Source organism: Tauraco erythrolophus, chromosome 12, assembly GCF_009769465.1.
Source record: "Tauraco erythrolophus isolate bTauEry1 chromosome 12, bTauEry1.pri, whole genome shotgun sequence".
Taxonomy (NCBI): Eukaryota; Metazoa; Chordata; class Aves; order Musophagiformes; family Musophagidae; genus Tauraco; species Tauraco erythrolophus.
The window spans coordinates 20870-46939 of NC_141476.1; the positions used below are offsets into that span (position 1 = coordinate 20870).

The following is a 26070-nucleotide window of genomic DNA, read 5'->3' on the forward strand; positions in this document are numbered from 1 at the left end:
AAAGGGACATATTAACAATTAGGGTCAGGGAAGCAGATAGTGAGAGACATGGAAAAAAAAATTTAAAGCAACATTTTGACATTTTTACTGGTCCTTATCTGCAAGGCTTTCTCAATACACGGCAGCTCCTGGACTTAGCCAACAGAGGCTCTGAGCTCCTGGTGCTGTGTACTGGTGTCTGCTCTGTAGGGGATAGCTCAGGGGGATCCTTCCTTGCTGCAAGGCCTGGCCATTCCTTGCTAGAGGCAGCAGCCTGTGGGACCCTCTTGGATTCCCTCCTCAGCTGGTTCCCCTCCATCAGTCTCCACAGGCAGGTGTGCCTGGACAGACTCTTTTATAGCCACAACCCCTTCCCATAGCAGGGCCAGCCCCATGCTCAGCCTCACTGGCCACACCTGGGGCAGCCCCAGCTGGAGCCCACTGGGAGCTAAAAAACAGGGACAGAAAACTGGAGGAATAAATAAAAGAGGGAGCAGGAGAGAAAGGCAGAAGGGACCAGCAGGAAAACAAGATAGAGATGAGACAACAGACAGGGAAAATTCTGAAGTTACAGGGGAAAAGAAACAGAGAAAAAGTAGAAACAGGGAGCCATGTAGAAGTAGACATAAAACTAAAGTTTTGAAAAGCAACAGGGTACAATAAACACGGGCAAGAAGTAACAAATAGGGAGATGTAGAAGGAAAATGTAAGAAGTGACAGGACAGAGGGAAGAATCAACATTTAGAGACAGAGATGGCTAGAAGGAGAAGAGGAAAGGAAAATTTGAAAGCACGGGATACCAGCATCATGAACAATTAAAAAGAGGTACATGAAGCTACACAGAGGGAGATGTAGGAAGAAAATTTGAAAAGTGACAGGGTACAAGAAACATAGGCAAGAGATTAAAATTAGGCCAGGGAGACAGAGAGAGGGAGAGCTAGCAAGAAAATTTAAAAAGCAACTGGGTTCAAGAAACATACACAAGAATTTAAAAAATAAGGATGGAGAGGCAACCACTAGGTTTCAAAAGCGATAGGGTGCAAGAAACATGGGCAAAATTCAGGCAAAGGAGCCTGACAGAAGAAAACTGTGGTGGGTTGACCTTGGCTGGCTGCCGAGTGCCCACCAAGCCGCTCTATTGCTCCCGCTCGTCAACAAGACAGGAGGAGAAAATACAATGAAAAAAGCTTTTGGGTCAGGTAAGGACAAAGAGATCACTCACCGACTACTGTCACAGGCAAAACAAACTCGACTTGGAGAAATTAATTTATTGTCAATCAAAATCAGAGTAGGATAATGAGAAATAAGAACAAATAAAAAAAAAACCCTTTCCCCTTGCCCCTCTCTTTTTTCCTGGGCTCATCTTCATTCTTGACTTCTATACTTCTTCTCCCTGAGCAGTGCAGGGGGACAGGGAGCAGGGGTTGCAGTCAGTTCATCACATGTTGTTTCTGCTGCTCCTTCCTCCTCATGCTCTTCCTCTGCTCCAGCATGGGATCCCTCCCACAGAGCCACAGGTCATGTCAAAAATCCTGCTCCAGCATGGGCTCCTCTCCATGGGACCACAGGCGCTGCCAGGAGCCTGCTACAACACCAGCTCTCCACAGGGTCACTGCTTCCTTCAGGCACATCCTCCTGCTCTGGCATGGGGTCCTCCACAGGCTGCAGGTGGATGTCTGTTCTACCATAGACCTCTGTGGGCTGCACAGGGACAACCTGCCTCACCATAGTCTCCACCACAGGCTTATAGGGGAATCTCTGCTCTCACATCTGGAATGCCTCCTCCTTCTCTGTCTTCACTGACCTTGGAATCTGTAGGGCTGTTTCACACTCATATTTTCTCTGTCACAGCTTCTATGTAGCATTTTTAAGCAGTTCTTAAATATGTTGTCATAGAGGTGCCATCAGTGTTACCGATGGGCTCAGCTTTGACGAGCAGATCTGTCTTGGAACTGCCTAGAACTGCCTGTGCCAAACATGTGGGCAACTCCTGGTGTCTGCTCACAGAACACACCCCTGCAACCCTTGCCTCCACCCCCAGTTAACAAAACCTTTCCACGTAAACCCAAAATGACAGCAATCAGCTGCAGAGCACAGAGCGTGAGACAGGGGATTGAGGAATAGGCAAAGGGAGCCTCAAAGAGAGAGGCAGAGCAAGGGAAAAATATTGATGGGCTACAGGCCAGAGAGGAGGAAGCAACAGGGAACCAGACTGAGATGGAGAAAAAACAAAGAATAGTGATGGGCCACAAGGAAGAGGGAGGGATTTAAAAAGGAGACAGTGAGGTGGACAGAGAGAGACTGAGAAATACCCAAAAAGTTTTGATAAACTAAAGGGGAGAGGCAGAGGAATTAAAGAACAGGGGCAGAGATCCAGACAAAGGATGATAAAGACAAAAATGGCCTACAGGACAGAGAGAGAAGAAAATAAAACATTAGGGACAGGGACCTGGAATGAAAGACTAAGAAAGAAAAAGTATACATAGCATACAGGGCAGAGAGAGAGGAAATAAAAAATGGGGACATGGAGCCACACAGAGTCCATGGGGAATTGGAAAGGGCTAAGCAGCAGACAGGGAGGAATTTAAAAAAAAAAAAATGGAGTATGAAGGCAGACAGATGGAGAAAGGCAAAAACAGCGATGGGCTTTAGGACAGAGACAGGGTGAAAACTAGAGGGACAGGGAACAGGACAGAAGCACAGAGAGAAAAAGAAAATGGAGAGGTAGAACAACAGAGAAAAAGGGGGACTTGGAGAACAAGAGAGGGAAAGGATTAGGGAAGTGAAAAAAATGACAGTGATGAGAGAAATACAAGGGAAGGCAAAGAGGGATCAGGATGCAGAAGAGGGGTGACATGGGTCCAGGGGTCTAGGACTCACCACAGCTCCTGCTCTGGGAGAATTTGACAGTTTGGACACATCTTTGTCTATCTGTCTCTCTCCCCACCTCCCTTCCTCCTCTGTAGCTCAGATTGCTTGACTGTCATCCAACTAAAAGAATAGATTGGTGTTTTACAGCTCTTATGACACGAGGATTGCCAGATACATAGCCTCATGCACGGACACAATACATGCTTTTGGTCATGCATACAGACCCTGCCGTGCACGTTGATGATCAGATCTGCTGAGGATTACACTTAGGGATCCTTCCTCACTCAGAGAGACAGGCTGTCTACTGTCTGTAGATGGAGGCAGCTGCCAGCTGGATCCTCTTTATTTTATCCTTCAGCTGTTTTAACTTTCTCTGGCCTCTCCAGCTTCAGTCGTGGCAGCTCCTGTCCACAGCCAGTAAGTGCTCTAGCTGTCCCTTTTCTCTCATGCTGCTAGGAGAACAAGGCCAAAGTCAACCTGTGTAAACCTGAGCTAGGTGCAGTCAACATCTCCCTCCAGAGAGGAGCTGACAACTGCGTCCTCAGTGCTGCCTCTGGGGGAGATAAAGCACAAGCAACTGTTATCCATTGGGATTACTGTAGCTCTCCTCAAGCAGGAACCCCTCCTTCAGCAGTTGCTTCTGGAGATGCTGCTCCTTCCCCAGACTGAGGCTAGTGGCACCTGTGTTTATGGAGAATAAGGCATATTCAAGGGCCAGCTTGCTGCCTTGAGGACAGGGTTTGGGGGCAGTCTGTCACTACAGGACAGGCTTCAGGGGTGGTGCTGGAGCTGGAAGCAGCTGCACAAGGTGAGCAGAGCTGGAGGAGTTTTGTTGAGTTGGGGATGCACCCAGCACCTTTTCCAGGGGTTGGCAAGGCCTCCAGGTACCCAGAGGGGTGGGGGCAGCCATCTCCTTCCCCTCTCCCTGCTTCCTTTCTATGAGCGCTCAGAAAATCCCTGGGAGCTGCCCTGGTGGGGCCTGACTCCAGTTGACCATCAACCTGTCGTTTGGAAACATCCTTGCATCTTGTCGGTGTTCTCAGGCAGCGTGCCCCAGCAGCACCATCCCGTGGGTCTGCAGCTCTTTTACACAGAGGAGCCATCACCATCAGCCTCACTGGCCCCACCTGGGGCTCCTCCAGCCCCAAACCCACAGCTGCAGCCATGGTCACTGACACCCACTGTGTAATCTGCTCCCCTGGACTCTGTGACAGCCACTCACCAAGTGCAAAGGACTACAAACACAGACATGAGTGCAAAGGAGACAGCAAGTGTTTATTTGTTAATGCTTATAAGTCCTGAGAGTGAGTCTGCTCTGAGGCTCAGTGCCTGTACACTCACCCTTCCCTGGGAACACTTGGCAGTTGTTACTGGGAACACTTGGCAGTTGTTACTGGAGCAGCAGATACAGAGAGCGAATATACAGCGATGGGGAGCAGGGCAGAGGAACAGAAAGAAAAAAATTAAGTGAGGGAGGACTGAGGAGCAGAGAAAGAAAGGTACAGGGAAAAAGGACAGTGAGATGGAGAAATCAATTTTTAAAAAAAGGGATGAGAAGCCCTGCAGGGACAAGGCAGAAGAAAAACAGGGTCAGGGAACAGGACAGGAAAGACAGGGAAAGAGAAAGAAAATGAGCGGGGAGCAGAATAGACGGATCAAGAGAAAACCTGAATGAGAAGAATACAGAAGGAAGGAGGGACGGGGGGGAAAAAAAACACACAAACCAAAGAGGGAACAAGCCAGCAGGATTGAGGGAAAAAAAGAGAGACAGATTGAGACAAAGAAAAACCAGTGCTGGGCTGCAGGATGAGAAAAAAGGCTAGGGAGCAGGATAGAGGGGAATAATGGGACAGTGAGCTGGGCAGGGGGATATAGCAAGAAACGATGGGACAGGCAGTGGTATATACAGACAAAAAGTTAGGGGGAGGATAGAGGACAGGGAGAATAAGAGAAAAAGGACAGGGAACAGGACAGATGGGTAAGGAAACATTAGAGATGGAGAGAGGAGGAGAGCAACAGGACTGAGACAGAGAGATGGAGACAGACAGACAACAATGATGGTTAGCAGGCCAGCGGGACAAGGAAAGACAGGAGTAAGGACAAAGCAATATAGAAACCAAGGAGGAACAGGGAGCCAGAAAACAGGATACTGCAAAAGAGAGAGGGACAGGGAGCAGAATGCTGGGATAGAGAGCCAATGAAAGCAACAGAGAGAATGATGGAGAGATGGAGCACGAGAGAAAACTGGGACAGAGAGCAAGCCAGAGAGGTGAAGCAATAAATAATAGGGCCAGGGAGCAGGACAGAGGAAGAGAGACAGTGAGAGACTGACAGGTAAGACAAGATATAATTATAGAAAGAAGAGAAAGAGAACAGCACAGAGGGTCACAGAGAGGGATGACAGGAAGAGAAAAATAAGATGAGGGACAAGGACTGAGGAGCGGAGAGAAAAAGTTACAGGGAAAAGGACAGAGATGGAGAAAACAAAGAAAGACTGGAAGCAGAACAAAGGGAAAGACTGATGAGGACAGGGAGAAGGATAAAGGGATGGAGGAGGAAGAAACAGTGACGGATGGCAGGATAGAGGAAGAGAGAGAAAAAGAGCAAGAAGAGCAAGAGAAGGAGAATGACAGAAGGATGCAGAAAGACCTGGGCATGTAAAAGGTGGGAGTGGGGGACATATACATCAGAAGAGTAGAAAGATAAAGAGAGAGATGAGGAGCAAGAAAGTGTTATATAGACAAATGGAGGGAAGGAGGGAGTGGGATGCAAGGATACAGAAAATCAGAGGTACAGGGAAAAGGAGAGAATGACAGAGAGAGAATGGGGAGATCAGGAGCAGGGGACAGAGATGGAGAACTAAAAAGCAGCAATGGGCAGAACACAAACACAAAGAATTAAAAAGTACTTCTAGGGAGCAAGTCAGAGGGATAGAGCAAGAGGGAAAAAAAATCAACAGGGAGAAGGATGGGTAACACACAGCAGGACACTGGCGGAGTGAAACGGAGAAAACACAAAATAGGACAAAGGGATAGAGAGTGGAAAAAAAATAGCAACAGGAAAAAAAGTAGAGTAACGGGGGTGGGGGGCGGGGACAGAAGAGGAACTGGACAGAGATGGGCAGCAGGACAGAGAGATGGAGAAAGCAAAAACAGGGACAGAGGGATGGAGAAGCAAAGAGAGGGACAGGAACCAGGACAGTGGGATAGAACCAAAGGGGATTAATGGGAACTGGGGCAGCAGGATGCAGACAGCAAAACCAATGATACATAACAAGACAGAGGGACCAACAGAGAAGTAAGGGACAGGAGCCGGACGGAGGCGTGGAAGGAAAACAATACTGACAAGCAACAGGACAAAGGGATACAGACAAAAAGAAGGACGGAAAAGGAAGGAGACAAAGATGGAGACAAAGCACAGGACTGAGACAAAAAGCAGGACAAGGAACAGAACACAAGGACAGTGAAAGAGAAAGGAGAGAAAGCAGAGAGGAAAGCAGGGACACCGAGTGGCACATACATGTGGAGAGAGAAACGAATGTCAGAAAACAGGCCAGAGAAATTGTAGCTAAAATAAGAGATAGATGCAGATCAGGACAAAGAGATGGAAAAGTGATGGGCTTTTCAGAGGCCCACAAAGACAGAGGATTTTTTTTAAAAAAAAAGGAGAGGGAGCAGGACACAAGAACAGAGAGAAGTACAGGGAAGCAAAAAAAAACCCCTCAAAACAGTGCAACAGCATGGGAAAGAGAGGAAGCCAGGGGAGGGGCAGGGAGGGCCCAGGACACACAAGAGGGAAGAAGGGCCCTGAGGGCCCAGGACTCACTGCAGCTCTTGCTCTCAGCACTGCCAAGAAAATTTGATAGGTCAGGCACTTCTTTCTCCTCCCTTCCCCTTCTGTAACTCCAGTTGCTTGGCTGTCCTCCACCTAAAAGAATACATGGGCGTCTCCCAGCTCTTACAAGACGAGGCTTCCCAGACACATAGCCTCACTTGCTCGTGCACTGTGTGGACGTACTGCCCTCGTGGTTATGCATACAGACCCTGTGGTGCAGACTACGAAGAGGAAGCCTTCCTCACCTGGAGACAGGCTCTGTCTTGTCTGCAGGGGAAAGGAGCTGCTGGCCTGATGGCCTTTGATTTCTTCTTCTTTACCTTTCTCTGGCCTCTCCAGCTTCATCCGCAGCAATTGCTGTTGACAGCCAGTAAATGCTTAGCCTGGCCCACTTCACCCCCATGCCACAAGGAGAGCCAGCCCAGGCACAGACAAACCACGCAAGCCTGAGGTGGGTGCAGTCAACAGCATCCCCAGAAGAGGAAGGGACAACCGCAGCCTCAGCATGGCCTCTGGGAGAGGGAAAGAAGCAGCAGCGATCGTTATTAGCCTAGATTGCCCCTGGCTGAAGCCTGTCCTTCTGCAGGGGCTTCTGGAGTTGCCACTCTTTCCCCACACTGCTGGTAATGGCACCTGCACTAAGGGAGAACAAAGTGCATTTGAGGGCCAGCTTGACGCCTTCATGACAGGGATAGTGGGCGGCCTGGGGCTGTGCAACACGCTTCAGGGGAGCTGGGGTCTCCTGCACAGGGTGAGCGGGCCTGGGCAGTTAGGGAGACGCCCAGCATCTGCGCCTGGGGTGACTGCCGCCTCCTTCCCTCTTCCCTGCTGTCAGCTCCCGGGCAGCTCCGGCCCAGCTCGCCTCCAGCAAACCGGGAGCCTACCGCAGCGCGCACTCTGAAGCTCCCGGTCTCGCCTCCTCCGGCAGGCCAGCGGTCCAGAGGCATCCCTGCGCCGGCAGAAGGGGCTCGCTCGCCTCATCGGCGGCCTCGACCCTTACCCGCCACGCCGCGCCGAAAGGGCCGCGCACGCAGTACCGCGCTCCGGTCACGAGGCGGCAGCGAGCGCCCGGCGGGCGGTGCTTGCCCAGCGGCGGAACCAGCGCTGCGCTGCCGCGCGTGGGTGTGGAACGCCCGCAGACAGCGAATACGCGGCGCAGCTGCGGCGTTTGCTTAACGAGGGAACCAGCCCGCGGGCACTGCAGTATCGCACTGCCGTTACCGGCGGACGGAAACGTCCCTGCGAGTGCGCGGCGCCGACGTGCCGAACTGCCTTTTGGTCGCCGTGCGTCATCAGCGAGCGCGGCGTCGCGCGCCATCCCGCATGCGCAGCTCCCGAGCTGCGGTGCCGACGCGTGGTCGCCCGCGGGCAGCAGCGACAGCGCTGCCACACGCCACCGCGCATGCGTAGCAGCCCAGCGGTAGTAGCTGTGTTGGCGGCCGGACGCTGCGATCGTCTGTCGTAGCGCGAGACGAGCTGAAAAGGCTCATTCGGTCTGTGAAATACCGGGGGTTTGCTACCTGTGATCACTGCCTGGCGGCTGTTGAAGAGTAATAGCTTGATTGTCTGTCTGTATATATCTATTTATCTACCTATGTGTCTATCTATCTATCTATCTGTCTATATCTGCCTATCTATTTATCTATGTCTATCTGTGTCTGTCTGTCTATCTGCGTATCTATCTGCCTATGTGTCTGTGTGTCTATCTATGTGTCTGTGTGTCTATGTGTCTATCTGCCTATCTATGTCTATCTATCTATTCATCTATCTGCCTATCTGTGTGTCTGTGTGTCTATCTATGTGTCTGCCTATCTATCTGCCTATCTGTGTGTCTGTGTGTCTATGTGTCTTATCTGTCTATCTATGTCTATCTGTCTATTCATCTATCTGCCTATCTGTGTGTCTATCTGTGTTTGTCTATCTGTGTGTCTATCTATCTGTTTACTTTGCTTGATTACTACAGTTACTATTACTGAAAGCACCTAGTCTTACAAAGAGCAAATACTGACTTTTTAAAAGCTTTTAGTGATTCCACAGAATTGGCTTTACTTTTGATAGGTTGACAGCTTCTTCAAACCAAGCTGCAAGAAACACTTTACCTTTGCGGCACAACCTTCTGCTCCTCCAGTAGTTAATGACAAACCTATGGTTCACTATTTTCCAGTAAAATGTAAGTGCTACAACACCTTCTCTAAGGGAACTAACTACTATATCCCAATCACTGCAGGTTTCTTAGTATCGTGTTGTAATCTGTTTTCAATGCTTTTATGTAAAAGACAGACATCAAAATGAGGTATTAATGGATTTAACCTTTATTACATGCACTACCCTGGTGCCATGGAGGATGTGCTTTAAAGCATCAGTAACACATGATTTTTCCACTTGATCTCAAGTATCTCTGCACATAAAAAGCTATGAAAATGTGCCACTAGGTAACAAACCTAGACAAGCAGTTATTCACTCTAATCCTTGGTTCTTGGTACTTCCACTGGATTTAGTCAAAGATGTCTTCTTCACATTCTACTAGCTTGGGCCTTCCTAGAAACTCCTGCAAGCATATTACAGATGAGATTTAAAAGGTAGAAATTCTGTACAACTGGCAAATGTTTTGCAAGATTGAGATAAATTGGATTTGCACAGAAACCACAGACCTTTTCATACAGTCACAAAGGTGTTTAGGTATTAATTCATATTAGCACCAAAGGAAATAAGGCATCAAATAACCTTTGAGGCTATATGCTTGTTCAGTTTTAGAACAAGAAAAATAGCCAGTCCTGTCCTGTCCTCCCGTCCAAGAAAAGACACAACTGAAAGACATAGATAATCTTGTTAAAAGAATGAGAATGTAAGACATGCTGTGCATGGCACTCAGACATAATCTTTAGACAAAAACCATGAAACTCTCTTAATTAAATTTGATGCCCTAAAGGGTTATCTTCTTTGTGGCACAGTACTGCTCGTACATAAGCAGGCTGCCTTCTTATAATGACATCTAATACCAGCAAGGAAACAATGAAAAATTCAGGAAACTACAGCATTTACCAGAAGCACTTCCAATACATTTAGGAAACAATTTTAAGGAGAAGATCATACAAAGCATACAACCATAAATAACGCGCTGCATAAGGCTTGAACTGACCAGCCTAAGGGATGGATGATGTACTCATTGATTGTGAAGCCCATTTCCGGAACATGAGTTCTCATGTTTCTATTGAATGTATCACTGCCTATGAAACAGTGCACCACAGTAATCCTGATCTTGGGGCTTAAGTCTGGAATAAGAGTGAATCATAGAATCATACAATGGTTTGGGCTGGAAGGGACCTCCAAGACTCAGTATCTCCTTCCAACCTCCCTGCCATAGGCAGGGACATCTTTGACTAGTTCAGATTGCTCAAAGCCCCCTCCAACCTGAGCCTGGACACCTCCAATGGCAGGGCATTCACAACTTCTCTGGGCAACTTGCTCCACTATCTCACCACCTTCATAGTAAAGAAGTTTGTCCTTACATCCAATCTAAATCTATCCTCTTTATGGTTTAAAGCTGTTGCCCCTTGTCCTGTCACTAAAGGCCCTGCTAAAAGCTTCTCCCTGTCTTTTCTTATAAGCCCCCTATATATCTTGAAAGGCCACAATAAGGCCACTCCCCAGAGCCTTCTCTCCTCCAAGCTGAACAACCCCAACTTTCAGCCTTTCCTCACAGGAGAGGTATTCCAGCCCTATGATAATTTTTGTGGACTTCTCTGGACCCACTCCAACAGGTGGGAGTCTTTCTTGTACTGGGGTCCCCAGAGCTGGATGCAGTACTCCAGATGGAGTCTCATGAGAACAGAGGGGGAGAATCACCTCCTTTGACCTGCTGACCACAGTTCTTTTGATGTAAGCCAGGATACGACTGGCTTTCTGGGCTGCAAGTGCACATTGCTGGCTCATGTCCAATTTTTCATCCACCAGTATCCCACAGGGCTGCTCTCAACCCATTCATCGTCTGTATTTATAATGGGGACTGCACCGACTCAGGTGCAGGATCTTGCACTTGGCCTTGTTGTACTTCATGAGGTTCACATTGGCCCACTCCGTGAGCCTGTCAAAGTCCATCTGCGCGGCATCCCTTCCCTCTAGCAAATTAATGGTACCACTCAGCTTGGTGTCATTTGCAAACTTGCTGAGGGTGCACTCAATCCCACTACGTATGTCACTGATGAAGAAATTAAATAGTACTGGTCCCAGTATGGACCCTTGAAGAACATGACTTGTTACTGGTTTCCACTTGGACATTGAGCCATTGACTGTAAGTCTTTGGATGCAGCCATTCAGCCAATTTCTTATCCAGCTAACAGTCCATCCACCAAACCCACCTCTCTTCAATTTAGCAGCAAGAATATTGTGGGCCTTACAGAACTCCAGGTGGGTGACATCCATAGCTCTTCCCTTTTTCACTGATGCAGTCACTCTGTCAGAGAAGGCCACTGGATTCGTCAGGCACAATTTTCCCTTGATGAAGCCATGTTGGCTGTCAATCACCTCCCTGTCTTCCATTCTTCCATATGTTTTGACTCATCTTCCAGCAGGATCTGTTCTGTGATTTTACTGGGCACAAAGGTGAGGCTGACCGGTCAGCACTTCCTAGGGTCCTCCTTTCACCCTTTTTAAAAAGGGGTGATGTTTCCCTTTTTCCAGTCATTGGGGTCTTTGCCTGACTGCCATGACTTTTCAAATACAATTGAGAGTGGCTTGGCAACTTCATCAGCCAGTTCCCTCAGGACCCCGGAATGCATCTCATTGGGTCCCATGGACTTCTGTATGTTAAGGTTCCTCCTTCACTTACAATGGGAGGGACGTCATTCCCCCAGTTCCTGTCTTGAGCTTCAGGGGCTTGAGAGATGTGGAAAGAGAGATTACCATTGAAAACTGAGGCCAAAATTTGCTGAGTACTTCAGCCTTCTCCATGAAGGTTTCCACTAGTTCTCCTGTCTTATTCTTCAAATCCTTTGCCAAATTCAACTCCAACTGTGCCTTGGCTTTCCTGATCCCCACCTCTACACATCCAGGTAGCATCCCTACATTGAAAGAAAAGAACATATTGAAGACAAGTGTGAGGTTACAAGTCATATGGAATTCAGCCATCCAGGCATTCTAGATTTACTGCCTATTTAAGTGTATATATTCCAGAATTCTGTACACTTCACTTTCCCAGAGGCCTGTTGCAAAAAAGACATGCATATTCAAGAAATGTCCAGCACAACTGCCCTGACCTAAATAACCACTGAACGGTTATAATGCTAGCATTCAAAAATAAGAAGAAATGTCAAAGCAGCATGACAAAGTAGGACATAATTCTGAAACTGGATATAAAGAGCCATCTTCCAGTTGTGAGCTGAAGTACAGTATTTTCGCTAATGAGATTATAGAGACCTGCAGCTGTACAGTGTCTTCCATACTACACAAAGACACCTAGTAAATGCTATGTTCAGAATGTGAAAGCAGAGATTTGAATGTAGAATTTCAAACAAATGCTCATGATGTACCAGACATGTAATGTATTCTTAGCTTTTGTGGTTCTTTTACGTGCACAGGCTGCTCCATCTTCTTTATTTGGTAGCTGACAGACACTGTGTGAGGAAGCAAAGCAAGCAAGAAAATAAAAATGAAATTAACCAGATTTGAGATCTATCTTACAGGATTTAATTGATTCCCTGACCCCCAATCAGCTTTTGAAATGCACATTTCCAAATACATGTAATTCTGCAATTGCCTGTATTCTGGAGAGGCTAATAATAAATGGCACTTGTGGAACAGGCATGAAATTGTAAACATAAACCTCAGAACTGTATGAAGCCAAGATGAAATTAGAAACACTGTGTTAAAGGTTTCCCAAGCTCCTTGTTTCATTCAGAAGCTGGAAGCTTTTTGAATACCAGTTATAATGTCAGCTATACCAACTGACATTTTGGTATAACCTCCCAAGCACTGCTTCAACTTGATCGTTATGAATGAACGACCCATGTGTGAAAGACTACCTGTACAGATGCATCTCAGTCATACACGTGCAGACAGAACATTGAAGGGTTAAAAAGAATGGTGTTCTGAAACTCCCTGGTTCCCAACCCTCCTTCCTTAGGTCCGGACCTTCCTCAGCACCTGGATGAGGTGAAGCTGTTCTCTTGATCATGACCGTTCAACCTCCAGAGGCAGATGCTGAAGTGAAAGGACAAAGCCAGCAACTGCAGTCTCCTACTGAGCAGCATTCAGCCCTTCTCACTTACCCGGCTGCAAATTTGCTTTTGCCTGCTCAGGGCTTGAGTCAGAGGAGGCACATAACAACCAATGTTTTGTTTAAAGGCATAGTCCATCTGGCTATGTTCATTATTAACTCAGCTGTTATTATTAATATAGATGTCTATAATTTTATAATACACCAATTACAGAATAATACACTACAGCCGCCAAAAATGTTACTATATAGCATAGAATATAAATGAAAAATTCCAAGCGCTTACAGCCTGCTGGGTCCTGTATGTGACACCTGATGTTAGGCCAAGGCAAGTGACCAGGTAAAGCCATAGCTCTCTCCTTTGATTTTCAGAGATGGGATTTCTTTTGGGCTTGCTATGAGCTGGAGGGGAAGTCAGCCTAATTATCTACCTTCTCAAACTCACGTTGCAGGAACTGTCCACCTTCTTGGCCAATCCACAATTGAGTCCACACTTACTCTCCCCTGTAGGTGGGGAACGGAGGAACATAAAGCCATTCATATGTACCATTGCCCCCATCCCATTGACGTGTTACTGGACTCATACTGGTAATAGATTAGAACCTCTTCCATTTTGGTTCTAAGGCATGTTTCTTTTTACCCAAGCTCAAAATCATTACTTGGCCTCAGTATCACCATATATATATGAACTTGATTCCCATTTCCCCCCTTTTTTTCTTGCTTCTTTTACTGCTTCTTCCACCAGACCCCAAATTTCTTTTTTACTCTCTTGTAATGTTTTTCCATTCCCACTGATCACCTTCAGGATCTTTAGGGTCTCATGTGTGGGGCATGGGCTGTCCAAACAAAACATGCTATGAATGTAAACTTGTGCATGAGCCTGTTGCTATTTCTTAAAGCTGCTAGTATCACCGGTAAATTTACCTATCTCCTATCTTCTATCTTATGCTAGCCAGTGATCCATACCAACAGCTGATTTCCTGAGATACGTATTTTTTTACACTTACAGCTGTTGTGTTTCTTTTAGTGGGGAGTCTTCAACCCATTCCAAAAAGATCTATGTGATGATAAGCAGAGACTATTCCTTTAATTTAGAGCCATTTACATAAACCATCTGCAGTATTTACCAAGGTCTCCAGCTTCTCCAATGCAAGACATGGGAGCCTGGGTTTATTAGGTTGCTCACAGAATTCAGCTCAGTAGAGAAAAATGAGATGGCATGAAGCACCTCCTGGCAGTCCAGAGCTTCGCCTCCACATACACACCCCCTTCAGTAAAAATGGACTACAGCATGAAGCGCATAACTTGAGATGCTCCAGCAGATCACCGGGTGATGCACCCCTCACAGCCAGCGCCTGCTCTTCCTCTCGGGAAAAGCTGCAGGACCGGAGATCGTCTGGGTGGCTGAAAAGTGCTACTGATACATGTGGGCGCCAAAAGGGTCACAGGAGGGATCTGTGTGTGGGAAAAGGCAGACGTGTGCTCTCGTCTCGGACTCCCACCTCTGCTCCTATTGTCCAGCAAGCAATGAGGGTGCTAACATGCTCTGGAGGAAGAACGTGTAGCAATCAGAGCACCAGAGACTGCGAGAAAACAGATCTAAGCGCCCTGAGCAAAACAGGAAAGGGAAGACGTTCAGTCCAAGTCTCTGCATTTGTATCTTTTTCTGTTGCAGAGCAATGTGGGTCTTACCCCCTCCCCTTTCTTCTTCCTGACTGTTTGTCAACAGATGTACACTAGAGAGGAAGCCGGTCTGCAGGGGCTGTGTTTTCAGCGGATATGACTGCAGTGAGAAGAACCTGCTGAAGCACATTGGCAAAGCTTGCCTCGGCTGTAAGACGGGTCACTTCCTGATGGACAGTTTCAAAGTTAGGTGAAACAGGAAATGAGGGGGAGGGAAACCCAAGTCACATGAGGTCTGTTTGCCACAGGTTCTGGACTGAGAGGAATTGGGGGTGGGTGGAGAGGGACATGGCCAGGATAAGGCAGGTGACTGTATTGATGAAGTCATAACCAGCTTCTTCAGTTAATAAACTATGTAAGTGGAAAAACAGGGGAAATTAAACACATACAAAAATTAGATCTGGTGAAATATTTTTTTCTCAAGTACTTCAGGTTCTTGGAAAACTCTTGAAGCGCTACACTTAATGTAGAAGGGAGAACAAGCTGTAAGGATAGTCTAGGCACTCTCAGGGTGCCAGCTAAACTCATCTAGTGAGTGCTGGTTAGGAGCCTCCAGGACTTGTGGGGAATTTGAAGGGGAGCCAAGACATTGCCATTTACTCAGGAAAACCCGTTTGTTGGATCATACTCTGGGGTGAGGTTTGCAACCACACCTTACAGATTCAACCACACAATGGGAAATCACCTTGAAGCCTACCTGGAAACTAAACTCTTTAATTTCTTTGGTGTCAATGGAAAACAGAAGTTCTTTACTTTACAGAGGTCCTTCCCTTGCTGATCTGAGGGATCACAAGTCAGAGGAGCTGATCTATTAAGTAGTAGTTGCTGGTCTCAATCCACCATGGAAAGCTTTTCTTTCTCTAAGCCACTCTGACAGGCAAATATTGCTCTGCTTCTCCACATCTCAGATTAGGGTAAAAATATGGCAGAGCAGCGTGTAAGCTGCTGGTTATGACTTCATCAATACAGGAGGCATTCCAGCATTCCCCAAAAGTGGGATGCATTGGGTTTTCCTGAGTAAATGGCAATGTCTTGGCTCCCCTTCAAATTCCCCACAAGTCCTGGAGGCTCCTAACCAGCACTCACTAGATGAGTTTAGCTGGCACCCTGAGAGTGCCTAGACTATCCTTACAGCTTGTTCTCCCTTCTACATTAAGTGTAGCGCTTCAAGAGTTTTCCAAGAACCTGAAGTACTTGAGAAAAAAATATTTCACCAGATCTAATTTTTGTATGTGTTTAATTTCCCCTGTTTTTCCACTTACATAGTTTATTAACTGAAGAAGCTGGTTATGACTTCATCAATACAGGAGGCATTCCAGCATTCCCCAAAAGTGGGATGCATTGGAGCAGGCTGTTAAATTTACTAACACACAGCCTTCTTTGCTGTCTCTCACGGTTAAGGTGGCTGCAAGATGCTTGCAAGGCATGGCCAAGGCATGAGGAACACCTCTGAGAAGCACTGCTTCGAGTATAGACAGGCTTTGGCTGTGAATGATTACACTTTCCAAGGTCTGTGTGTTTGCTTGTACAGCTTTGATCATCTTCAATACCCTGTATCCAAAGCATGGACATTTAAGGACAAGATCCTTACAAGAAATGAGAGCTCTTGCTTCTGGGGGTCAGCAGTGTGTATAACTGGTATTTGGGTAGCTAGAACATGGTTTCTAACAGCTAAAACAAAGTCTAAATCTGAACCTAAATCACTTGAGAGTTTTTCAGGAATCTTGCCTTTATTCCGTGGCTGAACCACAAAAGGAGGGGAGCAGAGTCATCATAACAAAACCAAGAAAAACCAGTACATTAAATGACAGACTCAAGACAATAAAGGTAAACCAGTAGCAGTAAGTGGAAGGCAGCATGATCCAATGATTAGTTAATCAGTAGGTAGCTAAATCCTACAAGGGCAGCTGGGACTTACTGGAAGCGTTGGACTTCCCATGCTTGCTCTACGCAAAAGACCTGAACATTCATGACAGGAAGCACTTTGGAAAATCTTAGACAAAACAAAAGATAAAAAAATTCCTTCAAATTCACCCAGACAAACTCTCTGGAAAAGCAGCAGCTGCTACGCAATAGGAAGATGTGAGGGAATCCTCTGTTTCCATACATGCTTTCCATCATGATAGCAAACGCAAACTCTGTGGTCCCAAGGATTGCATTTAGGACACCTAAAGGGTTAATCAGGGCTGGTATCTAAGGATGACTTAGCAACAAAAGAAAAAAACAGCCCTGCAGCACATATTTAGTGATGGCATGAGCATTCTGCATTTTTACAAGAACCTTGTTCTACTGGTGACACAACAGTTACTCATTTTTCTGGTATTGTTTGTGCTGATAATTCTCTGTGAGGTGGGAGTGAACATCATTCAATGTTCACTCACACAATGGCAGAAGAGCTACCTCCTTTTCTTTCGCACATTAGGCTGGCTGCTTTTGGACCTGATGTGGAGACACCACTGTGTCCTGGAACCTGTGGACTTGCACTTGTTTGATAGGGAAGTTAAACTTTCACTGTGGAGACCAAGTTGTTTGCCTGAAGGGGGACTTAGGTTTCTGTAAAACTATGGTATTTGAAACTGCACCACTCACAGGAGCTGCTTAAGAAATTGCAGTGCTTGGCTCATATGTGCGCTCTTCTCCCAGCATCAGACATTTCTGTGTGCACAAGCTCTGGGCCAGATATTTTACTCATTCCTTACTTCAAGCAATCTTTGGTTTTGAGTTCAGCAGATGTTTTTCTGAGGAGGGGTAGCAGACATAAGGGGATACTTTTTCTGGTAGATGAGTTACACCAGGATTGTTATACTATAGGATGTTTCTCACATTCTTCCAACACACTCGATAGTTGAAGACATTACAAAATAGATGGCCTAGGAAATTTGTCTAAGTGTGCCAATTCTTGTATTTTGATGAATTTAACATTGGAGGACATATTGATCTCGCCATACTGTTAAACTAAGAGTCTTTTTTTTAAGCTCCTGCAGAATAGACTTTTTACAAAATGTTCACATAGGATGGGTCAACTTCTAAAAGTCTAGCACTGGATTTGGGATACCATGGCTAGCTCTAAGCAAAGCTTTTCCCATTAAGGAGTGACAGGCAAGGGGAGGCTGGATAGCTAAAGAATTGGCAAATTTGATAAACAAACAATGGGTGTAAAGGATATGGGAACAGATTTGAATCCAGCTTGTGATGAAGATGTGATGAATCCACGTTTTATGATGGAGAAAGCTGAGAGACTGAAGATGTCATTTCAAGCTGTATCAAAATCCATACCTTTTAGTTGTTGCTGGAGTGGCCAAAGCAAAGATGTGCGACACAGGTCAGCCCCAAATGGATGAGATCAGAATCACTATAATAATGTTGTGAATATGGAAAACTATATTGATATAAACAAGGCCAGAGCAGCACTGTCTTCCCATCTGATGGGGGCTAGTGTGGGATATCTTAGAAATACAAAATCCCAAGCACATTGCCAGGGACAGGCAGTGAGTCAGAAATGTGAAAGCCCAGCAGATGTTTTCTCTTCTGTTCCTGTCATTGTGAGCAGCACAAAGTGGCAACCAGAAAGTTAGCAGATTGCCTGTGTAATATGATACATTTGACATAGAAAACAAATGATGAAAAGTTGAAAAGAACAAGAAAAATTTCTGAAGTCCAAAGGACAGTGAGATCAAAGTCAGTACTGAGTTTTCAGGAAAGGCTGAATGTGGCCAAAAATTTTTGATGCATTAAATGACTTGTCCTATTTGTTCATATAAAATCTCTTCTCTTCCAGTGATCTGTAAGTTCAGTATTCTTGTTGAGGGAATCGTAGAATAGTTTGGGTTGGAAAGGACCTTGGAGATCATCTAGTTCCAACTACCCTGCCGTCCCTGCAGGGACACCTTCCACTTAAGGCTGCTTAAAGCCTCATCCACCCTAGCCTTGAACACTTCCAGGGAGGGGGCATCCACAACTCCTCTGGGCAACACGTTCCAGTGTTTCACCACCCTCATTGTGAAAATTTTCTTGCTTAGTTCTAATCAAAATCTCCCCTCTTTCAGTTTAAAGCCATTGCTCCTTGTTCTATGACTACACACCCTTGTAAAAAGTCCCTCTTAGGCTTTCTTGGAGGTCCCCTTTAGGTACTGGAAGATTCAACATATAGCAGTATAGCATGTAGGCATTTTTTTCTGAGAACTTTAGGTTCAAGATGTATCCTTGTTCTGTATAAGCACGCATGATCTCATTTTTTGGTTTAACTGTACTAATGCTGCAACAGTATTTCTGCAATGAATGCATCACCACCCAATAAACTAAAGAAAATGGCATTACCCTATGTGTCTCATGCAATGAACAACCTCCCTTCAGTTGCATTGGGATTAAGGAACTGGGTTATCCAGTTTATGTTTCAGATAGTGATGGATTATGCATTGCACATTTATTGTAAATTTCTGCTAGTCTGCATATTCAGCTGCAATAAATTACCAGAATGCCAGAAGCCCCAGCCCTAAACTGCATTCATGCCTGTGCAGTCTGTCAATGTCTCTGTCCATTGGTGTGAATAATTGAGTGTAGTGACAGAGGCTGGAACTTTGCTAATAGTTAAAATACTTTTGAATTAAAGCAAGTAATGGAGGGAGGAGGAGCCTGTCTGTACAGATTACTTTGCCCTTCGGGGCAATCGTCAGAGCAGTCAACCTCTTTACAGGGAAAGTGAAGCATAAGAAGGTTATTAAATAGGATATTTTGGTGGACGTTTTTCTACGAAAGCAGGTTTTGACAGAAAATGTGGTTCTTTATGGGAAACTTTTCATTAAAAGAAAATCTGGAAGACATTTGGCTGAAAAACAACATATCGCAAAAATAGATGGCTCCCATCTCCTCTAGACATCAAGCAAGAATTTCATCTTCCATGACCCCTCTGTGAAGCTCTGCCTCTTGTTAGTCAAGAGCAGATTGCGGTTCAATATGAGAACTGTACTGCAGCACAAGCCTGCACTGTTGACAAGGTTAGAAAGATGAGATCACAAATCACAACTCCCAGAAAGTGCAGCAATGGCATTCCCAAACATACTGGTTCAGATTTAGCAGCAATATTTCAGTTTTGTATTTCCCTTTTTCTGGAGGTTATGTTTTTACATCCAATCAATTCTACTGATTTTCCCAAGGCCAGATGGCAAGCTAATAGTAGCACTGAGAACAAAGATGCTTGGCCTTTCTGTCCTTTCCAACCTCCAACATCCAAACAAGATGGCCATCACCTGAATAACATGGAAAAATTAAGTCAGCAAAGATCGTTCCTTGTTCCTGTCGAAAAAATTGTGTAAAATGCCTCCGTCTGATCCTATTTGGTAGCTCCTGTTCTGTACTTAAAGAGCAGTGATATAACTAACTTTCTGGTGTATATGCAAATGAACTGATAAATTGATTGCTTTTTGATTATCAGTACAATCCTGTTGAGTCACTCCGATTCAGAGTGTGATTGCTTACCTTTTGCTGTTAGCAAAAAACACCTACTCTTAGCATCAATAAACTTCCGTCACAAACAATAATACAATGACCAGTTGCCTATACTGCTTCTGGGAAATTATAATTTTACCTTGAGATGGCAACATGGAATATGCTCAGTCTATGCCTATGCTTTACAGGAATATAGCAAAACCCTCACAGTTCCTGAGAATGTAGCTTTGAAGTTTAATTTCCAGCTGCTAACCTAAGGATAAGTTTAGTTGCGGTGACTAGAATCGCTAGAGCTAAGATAGCTAAGCATCTCATTACATTACAGCCAAGATATAATCAGTATCCACAGGGACAGCTGGATTGCTGGAAATTGAAGCCATTAGCTCTTAAAATGGAAAAAGCAGTAGCTTCATCGCACAGCATCACCAGTTGGATGTCCAGATCTCCCCTGATAGCAGAAATCTCTATTGCTAAAGCTACAATTCCCTTTCTGGGTCGTTGCAAGAGAAATTTCATTTTGTTTTATCAGAACAATCAGAAGTAAAAAAAAGCAAGGAATGACAGATAAAACCTAAGGCCTTTTTGCATGTGAAATCAGATATCTTTCAGCAAGCCTTGAACCTCCACAAACTGTCCTACAAAGCAATGCGATAGAAATACAAAGAAAAAGGTGTCATACCCAGTAATGCCTCAGGGCCCAGTTGATAATGTTCCACTTACTGGGTCAAGATGCAATATAGCCCAAAAGGCATCTAGCTTGCAGAGGCTTCGCTGCACACTAAATCCAAAGGCAGCTGTAATCAGCAAACAGTTACAGAAATCAAACCAGGCCCATTGTCAATCCTGGTGGCCTCTTTGAAGAATGTCTTAACGTTAGTACACTGGGTGTCTGCTGGAAATGTGAAAATAACAAGATTTTAGCAAGGAATGAAAGTTGAAAAAGGCTCAAGATAAGAAGAAAAAAATCTGAATCCACTCCTAGAAAATTTACAGCTATGTGTTTCTTGTCTACCAGCAAAGCAGTACCAGTAGTATTCTGTAATCGACTCTGCTTATCACTTCATTAGCCAAAGCTATCAGCCTGCATTAGTTTTACGAAGTTTCACTCCTAACTTCACCCTTTAGAAAACTTTTGGTAATTAGGCTGATTGTATAACTAGGTCTTGAGGCAAGTAAGGGTGTAAAGAACTACTCAGGAAGAACACATCTGAAAAAGGAAATTACTATGCTCAGCAAACCCCAGTTTGTGTTGGTTCTCTCTCCCCTCCTATGCCCTGTATTGTTCTAATTAGTTCTCAAGTGTTGTCCTCCACATCTTGTTTTCTTCTCCATAAGCACTGCTCAAACAGAGCCCGAAAACCATGCACCACTACCAGTAGCCTGTCTCACTGAAGTCCTTGCCATTGTTTAGTTGTCCTACAATAACAAATTGCAAGTTCCTTTTAATTCTTTATCAACATAGATCTCACAGAGTGCTACAGGAATAGATAAACACCATTTTATCCATTTTACAAGGAGAAGGGATCACATAAGATACCACAATGAGTCACTGGCATAGGTTTAATAGCATCTGTGTTGTGTTCTCCTCACTGAACTCAGGCTCCATCATCACAAACTCCTGAGAACTCCTGGCAGGATGTTTCCTCATCTGGGAAGAGGAACAGATTGCAGTTCCTGCCTAAAGGATGAGACAACAAAGGCCTGGCTTTGTTTTAAATTACACAAGTGTCTTCTTCAGAGAGCGCATCTATTGCTCAGAAATGTGACGTAACTATAGACATGCAGATCAAGTGTCATTCAATTTCAAAGCAAATATGGGCTTTCAGGGGGAACGAGATAACTCAAGACCTTCAGGAAAAGGATTTGGGGAGATGGGATTTTGGGGCTTTTTTTGGCTTATGATTTCTACTTAGCAAAAGTCTTTTTTTTTTCTTTATAATGACACTTGGTCTCACCTCTTGGAGTGCAGATAGATGCTTGCTTGCTTGCTTATAGAAGCTGCATAGAAGATTCAAAACTATTATAAAGCATAGCTGCCCAGTGGTGTTGGCTCTGAATCATTAGTAACTGCAGTACAGAGTGACAAGAGCTCATGTGAGATCAGCACCACATTGTGGGGTCAAGTCACGCCACATCAAAACAGACCAGGAAATAGTGGTCAGATGTTTAAGGATTCATGGCAAAACTTAGAACAAGGACCTGGGGCCTTGCACTCAAACCAGTGACCCTGTGCTTATGTGCTGCGCCTGGAGCTCACTTGCAGGCTCGGTGTTTTAAGACAGGTAAGAAGGCTTGCCACTTCATGCTCCTCAGGGGCCAGAAAATATTGTCGTGGTGAAAATGCTTTTCTTTCCTTTCTGGAATTGCTGCTCATGAAGCACCAGTGAATGCTTTTCTCTCTGCTTCCTCAGTTCTGTCCCTGGGGAAGACCCTTTCCAAGAAACACAGAAGAAATCTAGGGAAGATCTTTTGAGAAAGGAATAAAAAAAGACCTAAGTCTGAGCATTTACCATGGGAAGTCTGCCCCTTTGCTACCCCAGAGTAAGCCCATTAGCTGCCACCTGTTAAAAAAAGAAAAAAAAAAAAAAATCTCTCTTAAACGAGATATTGGGGGTTTAGAAATGGACAGGCCTTAGGAGAATGTTACTTTGCAGGTTTCTCTTAGAAATGGGGTTTCATTCAAACATCTCTTATTCCAGATTATAACCTCCTTCTTATCCAGTTTGTTTTAGAGAGCAACAACAGAATTCATTGGAATCTCTTTGGATTAAAATGAAATTCCTCTCCTTCTAGTCCATGGATAAGTTAGGAGAAAATGATGTGATTCTGAGTAATCCTGTCTTCTGTAAGAAATGCTGAGAGGATTGATGCACAATGAAGTCCCATAGAAAAGAGGCCATCTGCTCTTGATGAAAGTGTTATTAAATTAGTCAAACCTTAACATCGTAACAACCATAGGACGACCAAGTCTCCGCTATACTGAATCTGTCATAACAGTGACTGAATCATTAGAACGTAACAGGAGAGGTACTTCCAGCAGAGGAAGAAAAGCAGCCACTGTACATTGTGCTGGGGAAACCTGATCTGCAGTGCTGTTAAACGTAGTGGTCAGGAGAGAGGAACTAGAAGGGAAGAAGAGCCAGCCTCACCACTGTTAAACTGGAGCTAAATGAGCTTGAGGTCAGAGACTGTAAACCATAGTTGCCTCTGCTAGCAGAGAACTGCTGCAAGCGACACAGGAGGCTCCTTTTGACCTAGTGAGAAATGAAAGAGTCTGCTGTGGAAAGAATTATCCGCAGTAGTTTGGACAGGTGCAAGATCTATAGCATGCCTGAGAGAACTGCTCCTTCACTGGCTGTTATAACTGAATTTGAAATGGATGCAAGAGCTGAAGCTCTGGGGATTGGTTTATCTTTCTTTTTTTTATAAGTCTTGTTATCTTTTCCCCATTTGTCTATCCTTTGTCTGCTCCAGCACAAGTAACATCCTCTCAGCCAGAAACTTAACAGGAGATGAGACAATTCAGGAATATGAAGCCCTGGCAAAGCTGTGTAGGGGACCAGAAGGCAGGAATGTATATCTCTGTGTACCACAAGATTATGATGCATTTAGGGCACACTGGCTGGTTGATCTACGGAGCGAGCAGAGGCCTTTATCTTTGGTAGAGCGGCTGGCAGGTGCATCAGTGCTGCAGAATCAGTGCCAACTGTATCTGTGATGGTGTTGAAAGCAGTTTTAAAATGTAGCTGCCAGTAAGCAGATCAGACACCTATTCCCATGGGAATTTAGCTTCAGGGATTTCTAAAGGAAGAAAAATGTCACTGTTGTTTGGAAAACCCTGGAGTGATACTTTTCATTTTGCTACTTTCTAATAAAGAACACAATCATTAGACAGTGGTGGGTTTTTTTCGAAATCTGTGGAATGAGGAAAGAAAACAGACCGTTGGTCAAAATTCTGACAGAAAGTAAGTGCTGTGCAGATAGACTTTCCAGAAGAGCTGGATCTTCTTGCTGGACATTGAGCATGAAGAGAGACAAAGGCATGGTCTGAAAAGCTGGAATCACTGCATGGAACTCCATTCCATAGGCAAGATCTCTCTCTAAGATCTGAAGGGTTGGGACAAGGCAACAAGAAAAACAGTTTGAATGACAATAAAAATATCCCAGCTCTACATTTCTTTGAGCCAAATTCCATCTTGGCTTGAACACATGAACCTCCCAGCTAGAACAAGTATCAGAATGCCTCAGAGAAGAATTTGTCTCACAGAGCCTAAAGTGAGAGACGGCAGACCTTAAATTGGCATAAATTTGCAGAATATTTACTGACCTGACAAAAGTTAGCCTACTATAACTAGATATGCCTTCAGTGTGACTCAGTTTTGCTTTATAGGAAAATTGCTTCATCTTTCCAAAGTTAAGGCAAACCAATCAAGACCCATTTTTGTCTTCAGATCAGCTCTCCACTAGAAAGGTAAGCTTTAGAAAAAGGGTAATTAGCATAAGTGAGTATTACTGATATTTAAATCAATGTGCTTCTCTCTCTCTAAGGTCTCCTTTTGGGTGGATGTCTCAGGTTATGTTCCTGAACTTTCATTTTCCTACCACACTTGATTTTCATACAAGAAATATTTTGACTCTGATTAAGACACATTTGGAACAATTTGTTCACCCCACAAAAACAGTGACGCAGCCACCTTTATTACCTGAGTTTTCCCTATTAGACTGTAGAATCTGATGTCTGTAAAGAAACTGTTACTGATGTAAACGCAGAAGAAACGAAACTGAGTATCTCAGAGCACTGAAAAAGATCCCTGAAAACTGATTTCGGCAAACAGCAAAGCATTTGGCAGGCATGTTCACAAGGCAGGCATGTACATCTCTCAGTTCTGCCACAACATGTTTTTCGATTTTCAGTTTGATCAATTTCGATGCTTTGGCACTTTCCAAATCTGAACACAAGGTGATAAGCAAATCCGAGCTACATAATTTGATTGTTTGGGGTTTTTTACTGAGTGATAAGTCCTAAAGAATGAAAGCTGCAGAGAAGAATGAGAGAGAAAACAAACAAGCAAAGATTCACCTGGAGTGTTTTGCCTTAGCCAGTCGGAAGTGCTGTTCTCAGGCATCCTTGAAGGAAAGCATACAGCTATGAAATGTGCAGGGTCTGAGTGAGCCTGGACCATAGAACAGGCTTTCAAAAAGGGTGAAAGAAGCAAAGGAAAGTGAGGATAACAGCCTGTATGGATAATTCAGTACCAGAGAGTATAACAGCAGACGTAGTTCTATATGAGTGATTGATCTCAGGACTGTAAAAAGAAACAGAGAGAAGCTGAAGAACAGTGTTTTAAAAGGGATACAAGTGGAAACTGCTAAACACAGCTTAATGGGAGCCCATATATACTGGGAGACAATGCTTATGAGGGCGTTAGCACAAGCTGATAGACTCCCCCTCCAAGCCTTCACTGCCAAATTGCTCCCACAATCTCCGGGTGGAATCAGATATGTCCTTCAGATATGCCCTTAGTCTTTGTGGTAGCCTCTGTGAGCAGCAGGATATGTGTTATCTCCCTGTCTCAAAGTGAGAGGAAGGGTCAGGCTCACTATCTCTGCCGGAAAAGACATCATAGAAGCATTGTCAGGGGCAAAGAGGTGAAGCTTATTAAACTTAGATATAGAAAAAGGCCATATTTGCCTTTAGTTTTAAAATTAGTTCCAAAAGTCAGCAATGAATGGCATTTGCCCCAAAGGAGATTGCAACCAGTATGCTTCGCCAGACTCCAGTTTCAGAGGATGCAGCAGCCTCCAAGAGTCAGAATCTGAGTCCTGCTGACTGAATTTCAGCTTTACACACTCGTCAGAAACATCTGTATATACTGCCAGCAGTAGTAAAATGCTGAAGTTTCCATTAAACGACCCCTCCACACACAGTCTGCATCCCTAGCCTTCAGCAGCTGGCTTGGTAACAGTCGTGCCCTTTTCAAGTTAATGTATATTCCTGTGGGGCTTAATCTCTCTTCCATCCCCCGTGCTCACCCTAGTAATGA

At 44.8% G+C, this 26070-nt stretch overlaps 1 protein-coding gene and 1 long non-coding RNA gene across 4 annotated transcripts in view; both read right to left on the reverse strand.

Annotated features, from left to right (window-relative positions):
- Positions 1-2635: 2635 nt before the first annotated feature.
- On the reverse strand, positions 2636-7593 carry LOC147527952 (uncharacterized). Of its 3 annotated transcripts, none has more exons than XM_086619196.1 (2): positions 7569-7593; positions 2636-7196 (listed from the first exon to the last, which is right to left on the reverse strand). In XM_086619196.1, the coding sequence occupies exon 2, from the start codon at positions 5535-5537 to the stop codon at positions 4506-4508; it is 1032 nt and encodes a 343-aa protein (XP_086475322.1). In that variant the 5' UTR covers positions 5538-7196; positions 7569-7593; the 3' UTR covers positions 2636-4505. The 3 variants fall into 3 exon arrangements, with proteins under 3 accessions (XP_086475322.1, XP_086475321.1, XP_086475323.1); XM_086619195.1 differs by lacking the exon at positions 7569-7593 and adding an exon at positions 7318-7375; XM_086619197.1 differs by lacking the exon at positions 7569-7593 and having other exon boundaries at positions 2636-6777; positions 6930-7375.
- A 3890-nt stretch (positions 7594-11483) lies between these two features.
- LOC147527953 (uncharacterized) overlaps positions 11484-26070 on the reverse strand; it is a 186175-nt gene continuing 171588 nt past the window's right edge. The window contains exon 3 of the long non-coding RNA XR_015222483.1: positions 11484-11744. This is a non-coding gene — a long non-coding RNA (uncharacterized LOC147527953). The remainder of the gene's footprint in view (positions 11745-26070) is intronic.

Bases quoted from the DNA above. Each gene is read 5' to 3' on its own strand.
- LOC147527952 (XM_086619196.1), bottom strand. From the start codon at position 5,537: ATGTATATGTCCCCCACTCCCACCTTTTACATGCCCAGGTCTTTCTGC.